Here is a 24,141-nt window from a genome sequence, read left to right on the forward strand (position 1 = left end):
CTACTGTTTGTGTGGAGGTATGTGGGTAGGTTATCTACTGTTTGTGTGGAGGTATGTGGGTAGGTTATCTACTGTTTGTGTGGAGGTATGTGGGTAGGTTATCTACTGTTTGTGTGGAGGTATGTGGGTAGGTTATCTACTGTTCGTGTGGAGGTTATCTACTGTTTGTGTGGAGGACAGGACTCACCATAATGAACAGGACTCACCATAATGAACAGGACTCACCATAATGAACAGGACTCACCATAATGAACAGGACTCACCATAATGAACAGGAGTCACCGTAATGAACAGGACTCACCGTAACGAACAGGACTCACCATAACGAACAGGACTCACCATAATGAACAGGACTCACCATAAGGAACAGGACTCACCATAATGAACAGGACTCACCATAAGGAACAGGAGTCACCGTAATGAACAGGAGTCACCGTAATGAACAGGAGTCACCATAATGAACAGGAGTCACCATAATGAACAGGACTCACCATAATGACCAGGACTCACCATAATGAACAGGACTCACCATAATGAACAGACTCACCATAATGAACAGGACTCACCATAATGAACAGGACTCACCATAATGAACAGGACTCACCATAATGAACAGACTCACCATAATGAACAGGACTCACCATAATGAACAGGACTCACCATAATGAACAGGACTCACCATAATGAACAGGACTCCCCATAATGAACAGGACTCACCATGAGGAACAGGAGTCACCGTAATGAACAGGACTCACCATAATGAACAGACTCACCATAATGAACAGGACTCACCATAATGAACAGGACTCACCATAATGAACAGACTCACCATAATGAACAGGACTCACCATAATGAACAGGACTCACCATAATGAACAGGACTCACCATAATGAACAGACTCACCATAATGAACAGGACTCCCCATAATGAACAGGACTCACCATGAGGAACAGGAGTCACCATAATGAACAGGACTCACCATAATGAACAGGACTCACCATAATGAACAGGACTCACCATAATGAACAGGACTCACCATGAGGAACAGGAGTCACCGTAATGAACAGGAGTAACCATAATGAACAGGACTCACCATAATGAACAGGACTCACCATAATGAACAGGACTCACCATAATGAACAGGACTCACCATAATGAACAGGACTCACCATAATGAACAGACTCACCATAATGAACAGGACTCCCCATAATGAACAGGACTCACCATAATGAACAGACTCACCATAATGAACAGGACTCCCCATAATGAACAGGACTCACCATGAGGAACAGGAGTCACCGTAATGAACAGGACTCACCATAATAAACAGCTCCAGAGCTTCCTGTCGGAGGTCCTCATCTGTGTACGTCAGGGTCCTCTCCAAGGGAACCGTTAGCATCCCAAACATAGGCTCCTAACAGAGAGAGGGTCAGGGGTCAGGGGTCAGACCCTGGAGATTAGACATGTGTACGTCAGGGTCCTCTCCAAGGGAACCATTAGCATCCCAAACATAGGCTCCTAACAGAGAGAGGGTCAGGGGTCAGGGGTCAGACCCTGGAGATGAGACATGTGTATGTCAGGGTTGGTGTCAATTCCAGTCTCATTTGAAATTCCAATTCAATTCTTGAATTCACTCACGAAGAGGAGAATTTATGAGGAATTCATTTAGAATTTCAACCATCTTCAAGTTTCGGAATTGAATTAGAATTAGACTGTTTGGACTTTCTGAATTGCAATTTAATTTTAAATTGTAAAATTTTTTATCTTTGGAATTGAATTAGAATTTCGTATTTTAACATTTCCCAGGTAATGGAATGTAAGAATTTGTTCTTAACTGACTTGCCATACATTTTTAATGTATGTCCATTTAAAAAATATATATTTTACCTTTATTTAACTAGGCAAGTCAGTTAAGAACAAATTATTATTTTCAATGACGGCCAGTGGGTTAACTGCCTTGTACAGGGGCAGAACGAGATTAGTACCTTGTCAGCTCGGGGGTTTGAACTTGCAACCTTCCGGTTCCTAGTCCAACTCTCTAACCACTAGGCTACCCTGCCGCCCTGCAGGATTAATTTTCAATCAGTTCAACTGTATTTCTGTATTTCCAATATAACTAGGCTGTCTGTATTTCCAATATAACTAGACTGTCTGTATTTCCAATATAACTAGGCTGTCTGTATTTCCAATATAACTAGGCTGTCTGTATTTCCAATATAACTAGACTGTCTGTATTTCCAATATAACTAGACTGTCTGTATTTCCAATATAACTAGACTGTCTGTATTTCCAATATAACTAGACTGTCTGTATTTCCAATATAACTAGGCTGTCTGTATTTCCAATATAACTAGACTGTCTGTATTTCCAATATAACTAGGCTGTCTGTATTTCTGTATTTCCACTATAACTAGGCTGTCTGTATTTCCAATATAACTAGGCTGTCTGTATTTCCAATATAACTAGGCTGTCTGTATTTCTGTATTTCCACTATAACTAGGCTGTCTGTATTTCCAATATAACTAGGCTGTCTGTATTTCCACTATAACTAGGCTGTCTGTATTTCTATATTTCCAATATAACTAGGCTGTCTGTATTTCCAATATAACTAGGCTGTCTGTATTTCTATATTTCCAATATAACTAGGCTGTCTGTATTTCTATATTTCCAATATAATTAGGCTGTCTGTATTTCTGTATTTCCAATATAACTAGGCTGTCTGTATTTCTGTATTTCCAATATAACTAGGCTGTCTGTATTTCTATATTTCCAATATAACTAGGCTGTCTGTATTTCCAATATAACTAGGCTGTCTGTATTTCCAATATAACTAGGCTGTCTGTATTTCCAATATAACTAGGCTGTCTGTATTTCTGTATTTCCACTATAACTAGGCTGTCTGTATTTCCAATATAACTAGGCTGTCTGTATTTCCACTATAACTAGGCTGTCTGTATTTCTATATTTCCAATATAACTAGGCTGTCTGTATTTCCAATATAACTAGGCTGTCTGTATTTCTATATTTCCAATATAACTAGGCTGTCTGTATTTCTATATTTCCAATATAATTAGGCTGTCTGTATTTCTGTATTTCCAATATAACTAGGCTGTCTGTATTTCTGTATTTCCAATATAACTAGGCTGTCTGTATTTCTATATTTCCAATATAACTAGGCTGTCTGTATTTCCAATATAACTAGGCTGTCTGTATTTCTGTATTTCCAATATAACTAGGCTGTCTGTATTTCTGTATTTCCAATATAACTAGGCTGTCTGTATTTCTATATTTCCAATATAACTAGGCTGTCTGTATTTCTGTATTTCCACTATAACTAGGCTGTCTGTATTTCTATATTTCCAATATAACTAGGCTGTCTGTATTTCTGTATTTCCAATATAACTAGGCTGTCTGTATTTCTATATTTCCAATATAATTAGGCTGTCTGTATTTCTGTATTTCCAATATAACTAGGCTGTCTGTATTTCTGTATTTCCAATATAACTAGGCTGTCTGTATTTCTATATTTCCAATATAACTAGGCTGTCTGTATTTCTGTATTTCCACTATAACTAGGCTGTCTGTATTTCTATATTTCCAATATAACTAGGCTGTCTGTATTTCTGTATTTCCACTATAACTAGGCTGTCTGTATTTCTATATTTCCAATATAACTAGGCTGTCTGTATTTCTATATTTCCAATATAACTAGGCTGTCTGTATTTCTGTATTTCCAATATAATTAGGCTGTCTGTATTTCTATATTTCCAATATAACTAGGCTGTCTGTATTTCTGTATTTCCAATATAATTAGGCTGTCTGTATTTCTATATTTCCAATATAACTAGGCTGTCTGTATTTCTGTATTTCCAATATAACCAGGCTGTCTGTATTTCTATATTTCCAATATAACTAGGCTGTCTGTATTTCCAATATAACTAGGCTGTCTGTATTTCTGTATTTCCAATATAACTAGGCTGTCTGTACTTCTATATTTCCAATATAACTAGGCTGTCTGTATTTATGTATTTCCAATATAACTAGGCTGTCTGTATTTCTATATTTCCAATATAACTAGGCTGTCTGTATTTCTGTATTTCCAATATAATTAGGCTGTCTCTATTTCTATATTTCCAATATAACTAGGCTGTCTGTATTTCTGTATTTCCAATATAACCAGGCTGTCTGTATTTCTATATTTCCAATATAACTAGGCTGTCTGTATTTCCAATATAACTAGGCTGTCTGTATTTCTGTATTTCCAATATAACTAGGCTGTCTGTATTTCTATATTTCCAATATAACTAGGCTGTCTGTATTTCCAATATAACTAGGCTGTCTGTATTTCTATATTTCCAATATAACTAGGCTGTCTGTATTTCCAATATAATTAGGCTGTCTGTATTTCTATATTTCCAATATAACTAGGCTGTCTGTATTTCCAATATAACTAGGCTGTCTGTATTTCTATATTTCCAATATAACTAGGCAGTCTGTATTTCCAATATAATTAGGCTGTCTGTATTTCTGTATTTCCAATATAACTAGGCTGTCTGTATTTCTGTATTTCCAATATAATTTGGCTGTCTGTATTTCTATATTTCCAATATAACTAGGCTGTCTGTATTTCTGTATTTCCACTATAACTAGGCTGTCTGTATTTCTGTATTTCCAATATAACTAGGCTGTCTGAATTTCCACTATAACCAGGCTGTCTGTATTTATGCATTCCCAATATAACTAGGCTGTCTGTATTTCTGTATTTCCAATATAACTAGGCTGTCTGTATTTCTGTATTTCCAATATAATTAGGCTGTCTGTATTTCTATATTTCCAATATAACTAGGCTGTCTGTATTTCTGTATTTCCACTATAACTAGGCTGTCTGTATTTCTGTATTTCCAATATAACTAGGCTGTCTGTATTTCTGTATTTCCACTATAACTAGGCTGTCTGTATTTCTGTATTTCCAATATAACTAGGCTGTCTGTATTTCTGTATTTCCACTATAACTAGGCTGTCTGTATTTCTATATTTCCAATATAACTAGGCTGTCTGTATTTCTGTATTTCCACTATAACTAGGCTGTCTGTATTTCTATATTTCCAATATAACTAGGCTGTCTGTATTTCTGTATTTCCAATATAACTAGGCTGTCTGTATTTCTGTATTTCCACTATAACTAGGCTGTCTGTATTTCTGTATTTCCAATATAACTAGGCTGTCTGTATTTCTGTATTTCCACTATAACTAGGCTGTCTGTATTTCTATATTTCCAATATAACTAGGCTGTCTGTATTTCTGTATTTCCACTATAACTAGGCTGTCTGTATTTCTATATTTCCAATATAACTAGGCTGTCTGTATTTCTGTATTTCCAATATAACTAGGCTGTCTGTATTTCTGTATTTCCACTATAACTAGGCTGTCTGTATTTTATATTTCCAATATAACTAGGCTGTCTGTATTTCCAATATAACTAGGCTGTCTGTATTTCCAATATAACTAGGCTGTCTGTATTTCCAATATAACTAGGCTGTCTGTATTTCCAATATAACTAGGCTGTCTGTATTTATGTATTTCCAATATAACTAGGCTGTCTGTATTTTATATTTCCAATATAACTAGGCTGTCTGTATTTCTATATTTACAATATAACTAGGCTGTCTGTATTTCCAATATAACTAGGCTGTCTGTATTTTATATTTCCAATATAACTAGGCTGTCTGTATTTTATATTTACAATATAACTAGGCTGTCTGTATTTCCAATATAACTAGGCTGTCTGTATTTCCAATATAACTAGGCTGTCTGTATTTCTGTATTTCCACTATAACTAGGCTGTCTGTATTTTATATTTCCAATATAACTAGGCTGTCTGTATTTTATATTTCCAATATAACTAGGCTGTCTGTATTTCCAATATAACTAGGCTGTCTGTATTTCCAATATAACTAGGCTGTCTGTATTTATGTATTTCCAATATAACTAGGCTGTCTGTATTTTATATTTCCAATATAACTAGGCTGTCTGTATTTCTGTATTTCCAATATAACTAGGCTGTCTGTATTTATGTATTTCCAATATAACTAGGCTGTCTGTATTTCTATATTTCCAATATAACTAGGCTGTCTGTATTTATGTATTTCCAATATAACTAGGCTGTCTGTATTTTATATTCCCAATATAACTAGGCTGTCTGTATTTCTATATTTCCAATATAACTAGGCTGTCTGTATTTATGTATTTCCAATATAACTAGGCTGTCTGTATTTCTATATTTCCAATATAACTAGGCTGTCTGTATTTCTGTATTTCCAATATAATTAGGCTGTCTCTATTTCTATATTTCCAATATAACTAGGCTGTCTGTATTTCTGTATTTCCAATATAACCAGGCTGTCTGTATTTCTATATTTCCAATATAACTAGGCTGTCTGTATTTCCAATATAACTAGGCTGTCTGTATTTCTGTATTTCCAATATAACTAGGCTGTCTGTATTTCTATATTTCCAATATAACTAGGCTGTCTGTATTTCCAATATAACTAGGCTGTCTGTATTTCTATATTTCCAATATAACTAGGCTGTCTGTATTTCCAATATAATTAGGCTGTCTGTATTTCTATATTTCCAATATAACTAGGCTGTCTGTATTTCCAATATAACTAGGCTGTCTGTATTTCTATATTTCCAATATAACTAGGCAGTCTGTATTTCCAATATAATTAGGCTGTCTGTATTTCTGTATTTCCAATATAACTAGGCTGTCTGTATTTCTGTATTTCCAATATAATTAGGCTGTCTGTATTTCTATATTTCCAATATAACTAGGCTGTCTGTATTTCTGTATTTCCACTATAACTAGGCTGTCTGTATTTCTGTATTTCCAATATAACTAGGCTGTCTGAATTTCCACTATAACCAGGCTGTCTGTATTTATGTATTCCCAATATAACTAGGCTGTCTGTATTTCTGTATTTCCAATATAACTAGGCTGTCTGTATTTCTGTATTTCCAATATAATTAGGCTGTCTGTATTTCTATATTTCCAATATAACTAGGCTGTCTGTATTTCTGTATTTCCACTATAACTAGGCTGTCTGTATTTCTGTATTTCCAATATAACTAGGCTGTCTGTATTTCTGTATTTCCACTATAACTAGGCTGTCTGTATTTCTGTATTTCCAATATAACTAGGCTGTCTGTATTTCTGTATTTCCACTATAACTAGGCTGTCTGTATTTCTATATTTCCAATATAACTAGGCTGTCTGTATTTCTGTATTTCCACTATAACTAGGCTGTCTGTATTTCTATATTTCCAATATAACTAGGCTGTCTGTATTTCTGTATTTCCAATATAACTAGGCTGTCTGTATTTCTGTATTTCCACTATAACTAGGCTGTCTGTATTTCTGTATTTCCAATATAACTAGGCTGTCTGTATTTCTGTATTTCCACTATAACTAGGCTGTCTGTATTTCTATATTTCCAATATAACTAGGCTGTCTGTATTTCTGTATTTCCACTATAACTAGGCTGTCTGTATTTCTATATTTCCAATATAACTAGGCTGTCTGTATTTCTGTATTTCCAATATAACTAGGCTGTCTGTATTTCTGTATTTCCACTATAACTAGGCTGTCTGTATTTTATATTTCCAATATAACTAGGCTGTCTGTATTTCCAATATAACTAGGCTGTCTGTATTTCCAATATAACTAGGCTGTCTGTATTTCCAATATAACTAGGCTGTCTGTATTTCCAATATAACTAGGCTGTCTGTATTTATGTATTTCCAATATAACTAGGCTGTCTGTATTTTATATTTCCAATATAACTAGGCTGTCTGTATTTCTATATTTACAATATAACTAGGCTGTCTGTATTTCCAATATAACTAGGCTGTCTGTATTTTATATTTCCAATATAACTAGGCTGTCTGTATTTTATATTTACAATATAACTAGGCTGTCTGTATTTCCAATATAACTAGGCTGTCTGTATTTCCAATATAACTAGGCTGTCTGTATTTCTGTATTTCCACTATAACTAGGCTGTCTGTATTTTATATTTCCAATATAACTAGGCTGTCTGTATTTTATATTTCCAATATAACTAGGCTGTCTGTATTTCCAATATAACTAGGCTGTCTGTATTTCCAATATAACTAGGCTGTCTGTATTTATGTATTTCCAATATAACTAGGCTGTCTGTATTTTATATTTCCAATATAACTAGGCTGTCTGTATTTCTGTATTTCCAATATAACTAGGCTGTCTGTATTTATGTATTTCCAATATAACTAGGCTGTCTGTATTTCTATATTTCCAATATAACTAGGCTGTCTGTATTTATGTATTTCCAATATAACTAGGCTGTCTGTATTTTATATTCCCAATATAACTAGGCTGTCTGTATTTCTATATTTCCAATATAACTAGGCTGTCTGTATTTATGTATTTCCAATATAACTAGGCTGTCTGTATTTCTATATTTCCAATATAACTAGGCTGTCTGTATTTCTATATTTCCAATATAACTAGGCTGTCTGTATTTTTGTATTTCCAATATAACTAGGCTGTCTGTATTTCCAATATAACTAGGCTGTCTGTATTTTATATTTCCAATATAACTAGGCTGTCTGTATTTCTGTATTTCCACTATAACTAGGCTGTCTGTATTTCCAATACAACTAGGCTGTCTGTATTTCTGTATTTCCAATATAACTAGGCTGTCTGTATTTCTGTATTTCCAATATAACTAGGCTGTCTGTATTTCTGTATTTCCAATACAACTAGGCTGTCTGTATTTCTGTATTTCCACTATAACTAGGCTGTCTGTATTTCTGTATTTCCAATATAACTAGGCTGTCTGTATTTCTGTATTTCCAATATAACTAGGCTGTCTGTATTTCTGTATTTCCAATATAACTAGGCTGTCTGTATTTCTGTATTTCCAATATAACTAGGCTGTCTGTATTTCTGTATTTCCAATATAACTAGGCTGTCTGTATTTCTGTATTTCCAATATAACTAGGCTGTCTGTATTTCTGTATTTCCAATACAACTAGGCTGTCTGTATTTCTGTATTTCCACTATAACTAGGCTGTCTGTATTTCTGTATTTCCAATATAACTAGGCTGTCTGTATTTTATATTTCCAATATAACTAGGCTGTCTGTATTTCTGTATTTCCAATATAACTAGGCTGTCTGTATTTCTATATTTCCAATATAACTAGGCTGTCTGTATTTCCAATACAACTAGGCTGTCTGTATTTCTGTATTTCCAATATAACTAGGCTGTCTGTATTTCTGTATTTCCAATATAACTAGGCTGTCTGTATTTCTGTATTTCCAATACAACTAGGCTGTCTGTATTTCTGTATTTCCACTATAACTAGGCTGTCTGTATTTATGTATTTCCAATATAACTAGGCTGTCTGTATTTCTGTATTTCCACTATAACTAGGCTGTCTGTATTTCCAATACAACTAGGCTGTCTGTATTTCTGTATTTCCAATATAACTAGGCTGTCTGTATTTCTGTATTTCCAATATAACTAGGCTGTCTGTATTTCTGTATTTCCAATATAACTAGGCTGTCTGTATTTCTGTATTTCCAATATAACTAGGCTGTCTGTATTTCTATATTTCCAATATAACTAGGCTGTCTGTATTTCTGTATTTCCAATATAACTAGGCTGTCTGTATTTCCAATATAACTAGGCTGTCTGTATTTCTATATTTCCAATATAACTAGGCTGTCTGTATTTCTGTATTTCCAATATAACTAGGCTGTCTGTATTTTATATTTCCAATATAACTAGGCTGTCTGTATTTCTGTATTTCCAATATAACTAGGCTGTCTGTATTTCTATATTTCCAATATAACTAGGCTGTCTGTATTTCTATATTTCCAATATAACTAGGCTGTCTGTATTTTATATTTCCAATATAACTAGGCTGTCTGTATTTCTGTATTTCCAATATAACTAGGCTGTCTGTATTTATGTATTTCCAATATAACTAGGCTGTCTGTATTTCTGTATTTCCAATATAACTAGGCTGTCTGAATTTATGTATTTCCAATATAACTAGGCTGTCTGTATTTCTGTATTTCCAATATAACTAGGCTGTCTGTATTTCTGTATTTCCAATATAACTAGGCTGTCTGTATTTCTATATTTCCAATATAACTAGGCTGTCTGTATTTCTGTATTTCCAATATAACTAGGCTGTCTGTATTTATGTATTTCCAATATAACTAGGCTGTCTGTATTTCTGTATTTCCAATATAACTAGGCTGTCTGTATTTCTGTATTTCCAATATAACTAGGCTGTCTGAATTTTATATTTACAATATAACTAGGCTGTCTGAACACTGATATGACTGAAAGCCTGAGAGAATGTAATTGAAATTTGTGGAAATGTTGGGGATAATATTGAATTGGGAATTGAATTCTCGGAATTGACCTAACATTGGAATTGAGAGGCATTAAATTGACAGACTGACCTGGAATTTGAATTGAATGAAATAGAATGTACAGATAGAGAAAATTGAACTGAATGAAACAGAGTGTACAAAGAGAGAGAGTTTAATTTACTTTAATGAAAGAGTGTACAGGGAGAGAGAATTGAATTGAATTGATTGAAATCGAATGTACAGGGTGAGATAATTAAATTAAATTGAATGAAAGAGTGTACAGGGAGAGAGAACTGAATTGAACAACGCAGAATGTACAGGGAGAGAGATTTTAATTGAATTGAATGAAATAGAATGTACAGGGAGAGATATTTGAATTGAATTGAATGAAATAGAGTGTACAGGGAGAGATAATTTAATTGAATTGAATTGAATGAAACAGAGTGTACAGGGAGAGATAATTGAATTGAATGAAATAGAATGTACAGGGAGAGATAATTGAATTGAATGAAACAGAGTGCACAGGGAGAGATAATTGCATTTAATTGAATGAAACAGAGTGCACAGGGAGAGATAATTGCATTTAATTGAATGAAACAGAGTGTACAGGGAGAGATAATTGAATTGAATTGAATGAAACAGAATGTACAGGGAGAGATAATTGAATTGAATTGAATGAAACAGAGTGTACAGGGAGAGAGAACTGAATTGAATGAACCAGAGTGTACAGGGAGAGAGAATTGAATTGAATGAACCAGAGTGTACAGGGAGAGAGAATTGAATTGAATGAGTGGTGTGTTACCCTGAAGTAGAGTTGTGCGTAGCGGCTGAAGGGGTAGTCGTTGATGTCCAGCGGCAGAGTCAGCTCGTTCTGCTCCTGGATGTGTGGTGCCTGGACCAGAGCTAGACACTCAGAATGGAGCTCTCTGCCACCTAGACACACAGAGAGACGTGATGAGCTGGACCAGAGCTAGACACTCAGAATGGAGCTCTCTGCCACCTAGACACACAGAGAGACGTGAGGAGCTGGACCAGAGCTAGACACTCAGAATGGAGCTCTCTGCCACCTAGACACACAGAGAGACGTGAGGAGCTGGACCAGAGCTAGACACTCAGAATGGAGCTCTCTGCCACCTAGACACACAGAGAGACGTGAGGAGCTGGACCAGAGCTAGACACTCAGAATGGAGCTCTCTGCCACCTAGACACAAAGAGAGACGTGAGGAGCTGGATCAGAGCTACACAAAGAGAGACGTGAGGAGCTGGACCAGAGCTACACATAGATATGTGAGGACCTGGACCAGAGCTAGACAGAGAGACGTGAGGAACTGGACCAGAGCTAGACAGAGAGACGTGAGGTACTGGACCAGAGCTAGACAGAGAGACGTGAGGAACTGGACCAGAGCTAGACAGAGAGACGTGAGGAACTGGACCTGAGCTAGACAGAGAGACGTGAGGAGCTGGACCAGAGAGAGTCAGCATGTAACATGCACACACACCAACCTGATGCAGCCTGCAGTAAAGAGCCAAGCTCGGCAGGGATCACCAGGTGTGTGACGTTAACCACCTCTCTCTTCGTCAGCTCCTACACACACACACACACACACACACACACACGCACACACACCACACACACACACACCACACCACACCACCAACCACCTCACCCACACACACCCACAACCAACCACACCAACAACCCCACAACCCAACCACACCCCAACTCCCTCCTCCACACCCCCACAACACACCCAACCACCAACCCAACCAACCCCACACCACCACCCCCAACACACCCACACCAACCCCACACCACTCCCCCACCACCACACCACACCCACCCCTCCCCCCACCACACCCCCACACCACACCCCACCACAACCACCCCCCACCACACCACCACACACAACCCTCCACCCACACACCCCCACCACCCACACACCACCCACCACCCACCAACCACACACCAACACCCAACCAAAACCCCAACCACACCACACCCACCACCCCCACAACCCACCACCACACCCCCACCACACACACTCCCACCCACCACCCCAACCACAACAACACACACCAACCAACACCCCACACCCACACCACCCACACCCCCACCACACCACACAAACCCAACACCCACCCCCACAACCCCCACCACACACCAACCCCACCACACCACACCACCCACCACACCACACCCACCACCCCCCCAACCACAACCCCACCACTCCACACCCACCCACACCACACACACCAACCCACAACACACATCCCACCACCTCACCCACACCCCAACCCACCACACCACACCCTCCACACCCCACAACACACCACACCCCCCACCACCCCACCAACACCACCCCCACAACCACCACACACCTCACCACAACACCCACCACACCCACCACACCCACCACACCACCCCCCACACCACACCACCAACCACACCACACCCCTCTCCCCCTCCACACCCAACACCACACCCACCACACCCCCCACACCACCACAACACCACCACCCACCACACCACCCCCCCACCACACACACCCCACACCCACACCACACTCCCCAACCCACACCACACCTCCACCCAACACACCCACACCACACCACCACACCAAAACCACACCAAACCCTCCACCCAACACCCCACACCACACCACCCCAACCACCACACCACACCCACACCACCACACCACCCCAAACCACACCCACACCATCCAACCCACCACCCACCACCTCACACCCCTCCACCCCAACACCCACCAACACCCCCACACCACCACCACCCACCACCACACCACCAACCACACCACCCAACAACCCATACCACAACACCCACACCACCACACCCACCTCCACCCCACACCCACCTCACCCCACCACACCACCACCCACCCACCACTCTCACACCACCCAACACCACCACCACACCCAACACCAACCACCCCCACCCCACACCACACCCACCCCACACACCACCATCACCCCCTCCACTCCCAACACCCTCCACACCACCATACCCACCATCACCCTCCACTCCACCACCACTCCCCCACCACACCAACACACCACACCACACCACAACCACCCACCACCCACCACACCACTCCACTCCCTCCACCACTCACACCCTCACCACACCCCCCACACCACACCCACCACCACCCCACCACCATCACCCACCAACACCCTCCACCACCACCACCCACACCAAACCAACCACCTCTCCCACACCACACCTCCTCCCTACCTCCACCAACTCCACCTCCCACACCTCCACACCTCACCACAACACACCCTCCACCATCCTCACCACAACTCACACCACCCACCCCCTCCCCCACTCACCACCAATCTCACCATCTCCCACCACCAAACACCCCATCCACCTCCTCAACCACCTCCCTCCTCTCCCTCCTCACCTCACCCTCCCCTCTCCCTCTCTCCTCCTCTCTCTACTCACCATCTCCTCCTCTCCCTCCTCTACTCACCATCTCCCTCCTCCTTCCCCCTCCTCTCCTCTACTCACCATCTCATCCTCTCCCTCCTCTACTCTCCATCTCCCTCCTCCTATCCCTCCTCCTCTACTCACCATCTCCTCTCCTCCTCCTCTACTCTCCATCTCTCTCTCCTCTACTCACCATTCCTCCTCCTCTACTCTCCATTTTCCTCCTCCTCTACTCTCCATCTCCCTCCTCCTATCCCTCCTCCTCTACTCACCATCACCCTCCTCTTCCTCCCCGCTCTTCTCACCATCTCCCTCCTCCTCCCTCTCCTTTCCTCATATAATGTCCTACTCCCTTTATTTCCTCCTCTCCTCTACTCACCATCTCCTCCTCTATTCTCCATCTCCCTCCTCTACTCACCATCTCCTCCTCTCCCTCCTCTACTCACCATCTCCCTCCTCCTATCCCTCCTCCTCTACTCACCATTGCCCTCCTCTTCCTCCCCCTTTCCTCACCATCTCCCTCCTCCTCCCTCTCCTTTCCTCATCCCTTTCTTTCCTCCTCTCCTCTACTCACCATCTCCTCCTCTACTCACCATCTCCCTCCTCCTCCTCTTCCTCTATGCACCTCCTGCTCCTCTCCTCACCTCCTCTCTCCTCCTCCCTCTCCTTTCCTCATATTATTTCCTACTCCCATTCGTTCCTCCTCTCCTCTTCTCACCTCCTCTCTCCTCCTCCTCTCCTCCTCTGCTTTCCTGCGGGCCTCCAGCTTCATCTACAACAGAGTAAAACATTATTAACCCTAACTAGAACAGATCATTAATAACCCTAACTAGAACAGGTCATCTTTATTGTGTATTGTATTATGTTGTGTACTGTATTATGTTGTGTACTGTATTATGTTGTGTACAGTATTATGTTGTGTACTGTGTACTGTATTATGTTGTGTACTGTATTATGTTGTGTACAGTATTATGTTGTGTACTGTGTACTGTATTATGTTGTGTACTGTGTACTGTATTATGTTGTGTATTGTATTATGTTGTGTACTGTATTATGTTGTGTACTGTGTACTGTATTATGTTGTGTACTGCATTATGTTGTGTACTGTATTATGTTGTGTACTGTATTATGTTGTGTATTGTATTATGTTGTGTACTGTGTACTGTATTATGTTGTGTACTGCATTATGTTGAGTACTGTATTGTGTTGTGTACTGTATTGTGTTGTGTACTGTATTGTGTTGTGTACTGTATTATGTTGTGTACTGCATTGTGTTGTGTACTGTATTATGTTGTGTACTGTATTATGTTGTGTATTGTATTATGTTGTGTACTGTGTACTGTATTATGTTGTGTACTGTATTGTGTTATGTTGTGTATTGTGTTGTGTACTGTGTACTGTATTATGTTGTGTACTGTATTGTGTTGTGTACTGTGTACTGTATTATGTTGTGTACTGCATTGGGTTGTGTACTGTGTACTGTATTATGTTGTGTACTGTGTACTGTATTATGTTGTGTACTGTATTGTGTTTATGTTGTGTACTGTATTGTGTTGTGTACTGTGTACTGTATTATGTTGTGTACTGTATTGTGTTATGTTGTGTACTGTGTTGTGTACTGTATTATGTTGTGTACTGTATTGTGTTATGTTGTGTACTGTGTTGTGTACTGTATTATGTTGTGTACTGTATTGTGTTATGTTGTGTATTGTGTTATGTTGTGTATTATGTTGCGTACTGTATTATGTTGTGTATTGTGTTGTGTTGTGTACTGTATTATGTTGTGTTGTGTACTGTATTGTGTTGTGTTGTGTACTGTATTATGTTGTGTTGTGTACTGTATTGTGTTGTGTTGTGTACTGTATTGTGTTGTGTACTGTATTATGTTGTGTATTGTGTGTTGTGTATTGTGTGTAATGTTGTGTACTGTGTTGTGTATATAGTTGTGTATTGTGTGTTGTGTTTTGTGTGTAATGGTGTGTAGGGTGTGTTGTGTATTGTGTGTAATGATGTGTAGTGTGTTGTGTATTGTGTGTACTGTTGTGTAGTGTGTGTAATGTTGTGTATTGTGTATAATGTTGTGTATTGTGTGTAATGGTGTGTAGTGTGTGTTATGTATTGTGTGTAATGTTGTGTAGTGTGTGTACTGTCTTATGTTGTGTATTGTGTGTTGTGTATTGTGTGTAATGTTGTGTATTGTGTGTTGTGTATTGTGTGTAATGGTGTGTAGGGTGTGTTGTGTATTGTGTGTAATGCTGTGTAGTGTGTTGTGTATATAGTTGTGTATTGTGTGTAATGGTGTGTAGTGTGTGTTGTGTATTGTGTGGAATGCTGTGAAGTGTGTTGTGTATATAGTTGTGTATTATGTGTAATGGTGTGTAGTGTGTTGTGTATATAGTTGTGTATTGTGTGTAATGTTGTGTACTGTGTTGTGTATATAGTTGTGTATTGTGTGTAGTGTGTTGTGTATATAGTTGTGTATTGTGTGTTGTGTATTGTGTGCAATGGTGTGTAGTGTGTGTTGTGTATTGTGTGTAATGTTGTGTAGTGTGTTGTGTATATAGTTGTGTATTGTGTGTAATGGTGTGTAGGGTGTGGTGTGTATTGTGTGTAATGTTGTGTAGTGTGCGTTGTGTATTGTGTGTAATGTGTAGTGTGTGTAATGGTGTGTAATGGTGTGTAGGGTGTGTTGTGTATTGTGTGTAATGTTGTGTAGTGTGTGTTGTGTATTGTGTGTAATGGTGTGTAGGGTGTGTTGTGTATTGTGTGTAATGTTGTGTAGTGTGTGTTGTGTATTGTGTGTAATGGTGTGTAGGGTGTGTTGTGTATTGTGTGTAATGTTGTGTAGTGTGTTGTGTATATAGTTGTGTATTGTGTATTGTGTGTAATGGTGTGTAGTGTGTGTTGTGTATTGTGTGTTGTGTTGTGTAGTGTGTTGTGTTGTGTATTGTGTTGTGTACTGTATTATGGTGTGTATTGTGTATTGTGTATTGTGTGTAATGATGTGTAGGGTGTGTTGTGTATTGTGTGTAATGTTGCATAGTGTGTGTAATGGTGTGTAGGGTGTGTTGTGTATTGTGTGTAATGTTGCGTAGTGTGTGTAATGGTGTGTAGGGTGTGTACTGTATTGTGTGTAATGTTGTGTAGTGTGTGTAATGGTGTGTAGTGTGCATATAGTTGTGTACTGTGTGTAATGGTGTGTAGTGTGTGTACTGTCTTGTGCATCGTACCTTGATGTATCTCTTGGTGTGTACTGTGTGTGTTGTGTACTGTGTGTAATGGTGTGTAGTGTGTGTACTGTCTTGTGCATCGTACCTTGATGTATCTCTTGCGGGTGACGTACATGTGGATGAGAGAACGAAACTTGACCAGACTCTTTCTCATCTTCAAATAGCGCTTCCTAGATGGAGGGACGGAGGGAGGGAGGGAGGGAGGGAGGAGGGGATGGAGGGAGGGAGGGAGGGAGGGAGTGTGGGAGGGAGGGAGGGAGGGAGGGAGGGAATGAGAAAGGGAATGAGTAAGGCAGAGAAAGAGAGGGAGGGAGGGAGGGAAAAGGCAGAGAGAGAAGGATGGAAGGATAGAGAGGGAGAAGGATGGAAGGAGAAACAGAGGGAGAAGGATGGAAGGAGAGACAGAGGGAGAAGGAGGGAAGGAGAAACAGAGGGAGAAGGAGGGAAGGAGAGACAGAGGGAGAAGGAGGGAAGGAGAGAGAGGGAGAAGGAGGGAAGGAGAGAGAGGGAGAAGGAGGGAAGGAGAGACAGAGGGAGAAGGAGGGACGGAGAGAGAGGGAGAAGGAGGGAAGGAGAGAGAGGGAGAAGGAGGGAAGGAGAGAGAGGGAGGAGGGAAGGAGAGAGAGGGAGAAGGAGGGAAGGAGAGACAGAGGGAGAAGGAGGGATGGAGAGACAGAGGGAGAAGGAGGGAAGGAGGGACAGAGAGAGAAGGAGGGAAGGAGAGACAGAGGGAGAAGGAGGGAAGGAGGGACAGAGGGAGAAGGAGGGAAGGAGAGACAGAGGGAGAAGGATGGAAGGAGAGACAGAGGGAGAAGGATGGAAGGAGAGACAGAGAGAGAAGGATGGAAGGAGAGACAGAGGGAGAAGGAGGGAAGGAGGGACAGAGGGAGAAGGATGGAAGGAGAGACAGAGGGAGAAGGAGGGAAGGAGGGACAGAGGGAGAAGGATGGAAGGAGAGACAAGAGGGAGAAGTAACACAGACGTCTCAGTAGTTTTACAGTGCTTACAGTATGTACCGTGGTAAAATCATTAGGTTGCCATCGGGTGGTTACGTGTTCTTTACCCTGTCTGGTATCTGTAGTGAGGGTAGTTATGTGTTCTTTACCCTGTCTGGTAACTGTAGCGAGGGTGGTTGTGGGTTCTATACCCTGTCTGGTAACTGTAGCGAGGGTGGTTGTGGGTTCTATACCCTGTCTGGTATCTGTAGTGAGGGTGGTTGTGGGTTCTAAAGCTGTCTGGTAACTGTAGTGAGGGTGGTTGTGGGTTCTAAAGCTGCCTGGTATCTGTAGTGAGGGTGGTTGTGGGTTCTTTACCCTGTCTGGTAACTGTAGCGAGGGTGGTTGTGGGTTCTTTACTCTGTCTGGTAACTGTTGCAGGCGTGGTTGTGGGTTCTATACCCTGTCTGGTAACTGTAGTAAGGGTGGTTGTAGGTTCTAAACCCTGTCTGGTATCTGTAGTGAGGGTGGTTGTGGGTTCTATACCCTGTCTGGTAACTGTAGTGAGGGTGGTTGTGGGTTCTTTACTCTGTCTGGTAACTGTAGCGAGGGTTGATTGTAGATTCTATACCCTGTTTGGTAACTGTAGTGAGTGTGGTTGTGGGTTCTTTACTCTGTCTGTTAACTGTAGTGAGTGTGGTTGTGGGTTCTATACCCTGACTGGTAACTGTAGTAAGGGTGGTTGTAGGTTCTATACCCTGTCTGGTATCTGTAGTGAGGGTGGTTGTGGGTTCTATACCCTGTCTGGTAACTGTAGTGAGGGTGGTTGTGGGTTCTTTACTCTGTCTGGTAACTGTAGTAAGGGTTGTTGTAGGTTATATACCCTGTCTGGTATCTGTAGCGAGGGTTGATTGTAGGTTCTATACCCTGTCTGGTAACTGTAGTGAGGGTGGCTGTGTGTTCTATACCCTATCTGGTAACTGTAGTGAGGGTGGTTGTGTGTTATTTAACCTGTCTGGTAACTGTAGTGAGGGTGGTTGTGTGTTCTATACCCTGTCTGGTAACTGTAGTGAGGGTGGTTGTGGGTTCTATACCCTGTCTGGTAACTGTAGTGAGGGTGGTTGTGGGTTCTTTACTCTGTCTTGTAACTGTAGTGAGGGTGGTTGTGGGTTCTATACCCTGTCTGGTAACTGTAGTGAGGGTGGTTGTGGGTTCTTTACTCTGTCTTGTAACTGTAGTGAGGGTGGTTGTAGGTTCTATACCCTGTCTGGTAACTGTAGTAAGGGTTGTTGTAGGTTATATACCCTGTCTGGTATATGTAGCGAGGGTTGATTGTAGATTCTATACCCTGTCTGGTAACTGTAGTGAGTGTGGTTGTGGGTTCTTTACTCTGTCTGTTAACTGTAGTGAGTGTGGTTGTGGGTTCTATACCCTGACTGGTAACTGTAGTAAGGGTGGTTGTAGGTTCTATACCCTGTCTGGTATCTGTAGTGAGGGTGGTTGTGGGTTCTATACCCTGTCTGGTAACTGTAGTGAGGGTGGTTGTGGGTTCTTTACTCTGTCTGGTAACTGTAGTGAGGGTGGTTGTAGGTTCTATACCCTGTCTGGTAACTGTAGTAAGGGTTGTTGTAGGTTATATACCCTGTCTGGTATCTGTAGCGAGGGTTGATTGTAGGTTCTATACCCTGTCTGGTAACTGTAGTGAGGGTGGCTGTGTGTTCTATACCCTGTCTGGGAACTGTAGTGAGGGTGCTTGTGTGTTCTATACCCTGTCTGGTAACTGTAGTGAGGGTGGTTGTGTGTTCTATACCCTATCTGGTAACTGTAGTGAGGGTGGTTGTGTGTTCTTTACCCTGTCTGGTAACTGTAGTGAGGGTGGTTGTGTGTTCTATACCCTGTCTGGTAACTGTAGTGAGGGTGGTTGTGGGTTCTATACCCTGTCTGGTAACTGTAGTGAGGGTGGTTGTGGGTTCTTTACTCTGTCTGGTAACTGTAGTGAGGGTGGTTGTGTGTTCTTTACCCTGTCTGGTAACTGTAGCGAGGGTGGTTGTAGGTTCCCTTCCCCAGGGATCAGGGTAAGAGGTCAGGGGTCAGAGGTTAGCGTCAGTACCTGGTGAGGAAGCCTCTACAGTAGGCCTGTAGTCTGATGATCTTGGTTCTGAACTCCTTGTATCGTTTCCTGACAAAGAACATGCGTGTGTATCTCTGCAGGGTGAGGGCCGCCACCTGACGGACACGCTCTCTCTTAGACTCCAACAACTGGTACACGTCCTCCTTCAGAAACAGCTGGAACAACACACACAGAGAGAACAACCAGACATCACTGTTGGACTGTAGTTTACATTGTCACTGAAAGTATTGAACAGGAAGCCAGGTGAAGAGGTTCTGGTCTCTCACCCACACAACACATCCTGAATTAACATGCTCAACTTAGTAGCTACTACTTGGTAGGCCCTGGGTAGGAGGGTTAGGGGTTAGGTGTAGATGGTTACCTTAGTAACAACTACTTGGTAGGCCCTGGGTAGGAGGGTTAGCGGTTAGGTATAGATGGTTACCTTAGTCACTCCTACTTGGTAGGCCCCGGGTAGGAGGGTTAGGGGTTAGGTATAGATGAATACCTTAGTCACTCCTACTTGGTAGGCCCCAGGTCGGAGGGGAACCAGTTTGCTGAGCATGATGACACAGTTCTCCCCATCAGGAGCTGGAGGCTGCTTCACACCCACCAGAGACTTGTACCTGACACACACAAACACACAGGTTAGAGGAGGCTGTCCCCACCAGGGACTGATACCTGACACACACAAACACACAGGTTAGAGGAGGCTGTCCCCACCAGGGACTGATACCTGACACACACAAACACACAGGTTAGAGGAGGCGGTCCCCACCAGGGACTGATACCTGACACACACAAACACACAGGTTAGAGGAGGCTGTCCCCACCAGGGACTGATACCTGACACACACAAACACACAGGTTAGAGGAGGCTGTCCCCACCAGGGACTGATACCTGACACACACAAACACACAGGTTAGAGGAGGCTGTCCCCACCAGGGACTGATACCTGACACACACAAACACACAGGTTAGAGGAGGCTGTCCCCACCAGGGACTGATACCTGACACACACAAACACACAGGTTAGAGGAGGCTGTCCCCACCAGGGACTGATACCTGACACACACAAACACACAGGTTAGAGGAGGCTGTCCCCACCAGGGAATGATACCTGACACACACAAACACACAGGTTAGAGGAGGCTGTCCCCACCAGGGACTGACACCTGACACACACAAACACACAGGTTAGAGGAGGCTGTCCCCACCAGGGACTGATACCTGACACACACAAACACACAGGTTAGAGAAGGCTGTCCCCACCAGGGACTGATACCTGACACACACAAACACACAGGTTAGAGGAGGCTGTCCCCACCAGGGACTGATACCTGACACACACAAACACACAGGTTAGAGAAGGCTGTCCCCACCAGGGACTGATACCTGACACACACAAACACACAGGTTAGAGGAGGCTGTCCCCACCAGGGACTGATACCTGACACACACAAACACACAGGTTAGAGGAGGCTGTCCCCACCAGGGACTGATACCTGACACACACAAACACACAGGTTAGAGGAGGCTGTCCCCACCAGGGACTGATACCTGAGATAGGGGCAGGGTTAGAGGGTGTGTGTGTGTTACCTCAACAGGAAGATGTTGAAGGCCAGTCTAACAGGGTGTGCATCCTCAACAGGAAGATGTTGAAGGCCAGTCTAACTGGGTGTGTTACCTCAACAGGAAGAAGTTGAAGGCCAGTCTAACAGGGTGTTTTACCTGAACAGGAAGATGTTGAAGGCCAGTCTAACAGGGTAACCCTCTCTCCGGATCCTGATGGTCTCCAAGATACCAGAATACCTCAGCTGACTGCCGACCAGCTCCGTCTCAAACACACCTGGCTCCTACACATACAAGCAAACACACACGTATCATGGCAATACCAACAATATCACTGTTAAAACCTCTCTGGGATATGTGGGACGGTAGCGTCCCTCCTCGCCAACAGCCAGTGAAAGTGCAGGGCGCCAAATTCAAAACAACAGAAATCCCATACTTAAAATTTCTCAAATATACAAGTATTTTACACCATTTTAAAGATAAACTTATTGTAAATCCAGCCACAGTGTTTGATTTCAAAAAGGCTTTACAATGAAAGCACACCAAACAATTATGTTAGGTCAGTACCTAGTCACAGATAAACACAGCCATTTTTCCAGTCAAAGAGAGGAGTCACAAAAAGCAAAAAATAGAGATAAAATGAATCACTAACCTTTGATGATCTTCATCAGATGACACTCATAGGACTTCATGTTACATGTATTTTTTGTTTGATAAAGTTCATATTTATATCCGAAAATCTCAGTTTACATTGGCGCATTATGTTCAGTAGTTCCAAAACATCCGGTGATTTTGCAGAGAGCCACATCAATTTACAGAAATACTCATAATAAACATTGATAAAAGATACAAGTGTTATGCATGGAACTTTAGATAAACTTCTCCTTAATGCAACCGCTGTCAGATTTTAAAAAAACTTTACAGAAAAAGCACACCATGCAATAATCTGAGTACAGAGCTCAGACAACAAAACAAGCCATACAGATATCCGCCATGTTGTGGAGTCAACAGAAGTCAGAAATAGCATTATAAATATTCACTTACCTTTGATGATCTTCATCAGAATGCACTCCCAGGAATCCCAGTTCCACAATAAATGTTTGATTTGTTCGATAAAGTCCATCATTTATGTCCAAATACCTCCTTTTTGTTTGTGCGTTTAGTACACAATCCAAACTCACGACGCACGGGCAAGTCCAGGAGAAAGCTCAGACGAAAAGTCATACTACAGTTCGTAGTAACATGTCAAACAAAGTATAGAATCCATAAATCCATAAATCTTCAATAATGTTCCAACCGGAGAATTCCTTTGTCTGTAGAAATAAGATGGAATGCAGCTAACTCTCACGTGAGTGCGTGTGATCAGCTCATGGCACTCTGGCAGACCTCTGGCTCAAACAGCACTCATTCTCTCCTCCATCACAGTAAATGCATCAAATAAAGTTCTAAAGACTGTTGACATCTAGTGGAAGCCTTAGGTAGTACAATATGACCCCATAGACACTGTATATTCGATAGGCAGTGATTTGAAAAACTACAAACCTCAGATTTCCCACTTCCTGGTTGGATATTTTCTCAGGTTTTTGCCTGTCATATGAGTTCTGTTATACTCACAGACATCATTCAAACAGTTTTAGAAATTTCAGAGTGTTTTCTATCCAAACAGACTAATAATATGCATATATTAGCAACTGGGCCTGAGTAGCAGGCAGTTTACTCTGGGCACCTTATTCATCCCAGCTTCTCAATACTGCCCCCCAGTCCCAAAATTAAACTCTTTCACACTGTGATGTGGAGGCCTACCTTCTGACTGTCTGGCTTAATGCAGCGTACCAACAATACCACTGTTAAACTGCGATGTGGAGACCTACCTTCTGACTGTCTGTCTTAATGCAGCGTACCAACAATACCACTGTTAAACTGTGATGTGGAGACCTACCTTCTGTCTGTTTGGCTTTATGCAGCGTATAAACGATGGGTTGCACCTGTCAAGAGAAAGAGAAAGATTCAGTAACAATAACTCTACCTCTTCATTTCCCTCTCATCTTGTCTCACCTCTCCTCATCCCTTTCATAATAATAATAATATTAATAATAACACCTCTCCCCATCCCTTTAATCTTAATAATAATAATAACACCTCTCCTCATCCCTTTAATCTTAATAATAATAATAACACCTCTCCTCATCCCTTTAATCTTAATAATAATAATAACACCTCTCCTCATCCCTTTAATATTCATAATAATAATAACACCTCTCCTCATCCCTTTAATATTAATAATAATAATAACACCTCTCCTCATCCCTTTAATATTCATAATAATAATAACACCTCTCCTCATCCCTTTAATCTTAATAATAATAATAACACCTCTCCTCATCCCTTTAATATTCATAATAATAATAACACC

The 24,141-nt window shown here is 41.4% G+C and overlaps 1 protein-coding gene across 1 annotated transcript in view; it reads right to left on the minus strand.

Annotated features, from left to right (window-relative positions):
* The window catches only part of LOC118947901 (unconventional myosin-XV), a 212,756-nt gene that overhangs the window by 125,805 nt on the left and 62,810 nt on the right, over window positions 1–24,141 (minus strand). The window contains exons 20-28 of the mRNA XM_090194383.1: window positions 23,668–23,713; window positions 21,888–22,012; window positions 20,664–20,781; window positions 20,156–20,331; window positions 17,196–17,280; window positions 14,599–14,652; window positions 11,933–12,014; window positions 11,232–11,362; window positions 1,321–1,416 (exon numbers count right to left, since the gene is read on the minus strand). Of these exons, the coding sequence (XP_090050509.1) occupies window positions 1,321–1,416; window positions 11,232–11,362; window positions 11,933–12,014; window positions 14,599–14,652; window positions 17,196–17,280; window positions 20,156–20,331; window positions 20,664–20,781; window positions 21,888–22,012; window positions 23,668–23,713 (913 nt within the window). The remainder of the gene's footprint in view (window positions 1–1,320; window positions 1,417–11,231; window positions 11,363–11,932; window positions 12,015–14,598; window positions 14,653–17,195; window positions 17,281–20,155; window positions 20,332–20,663; window positions 20,782–21,887; window positions 22,013–23,667; window positions 23,714–24,141) is intronic.

Source organism: Oncorhynchus mykiss, chromosome 13, assembly GCF_057628025.1.
Source record: "Oncorhynchus mykiss isolate SJ-2025 chromosome 13, ASM5762802v1, whole genome shotgun sequence".
Taxonomy (NCBI): Eukaryota; Metazoa; Chordata; class Actinopteri; order Salmoniformes; family Salmonidae; genus Oncorhynchus; species Oncorhynchus mykiss.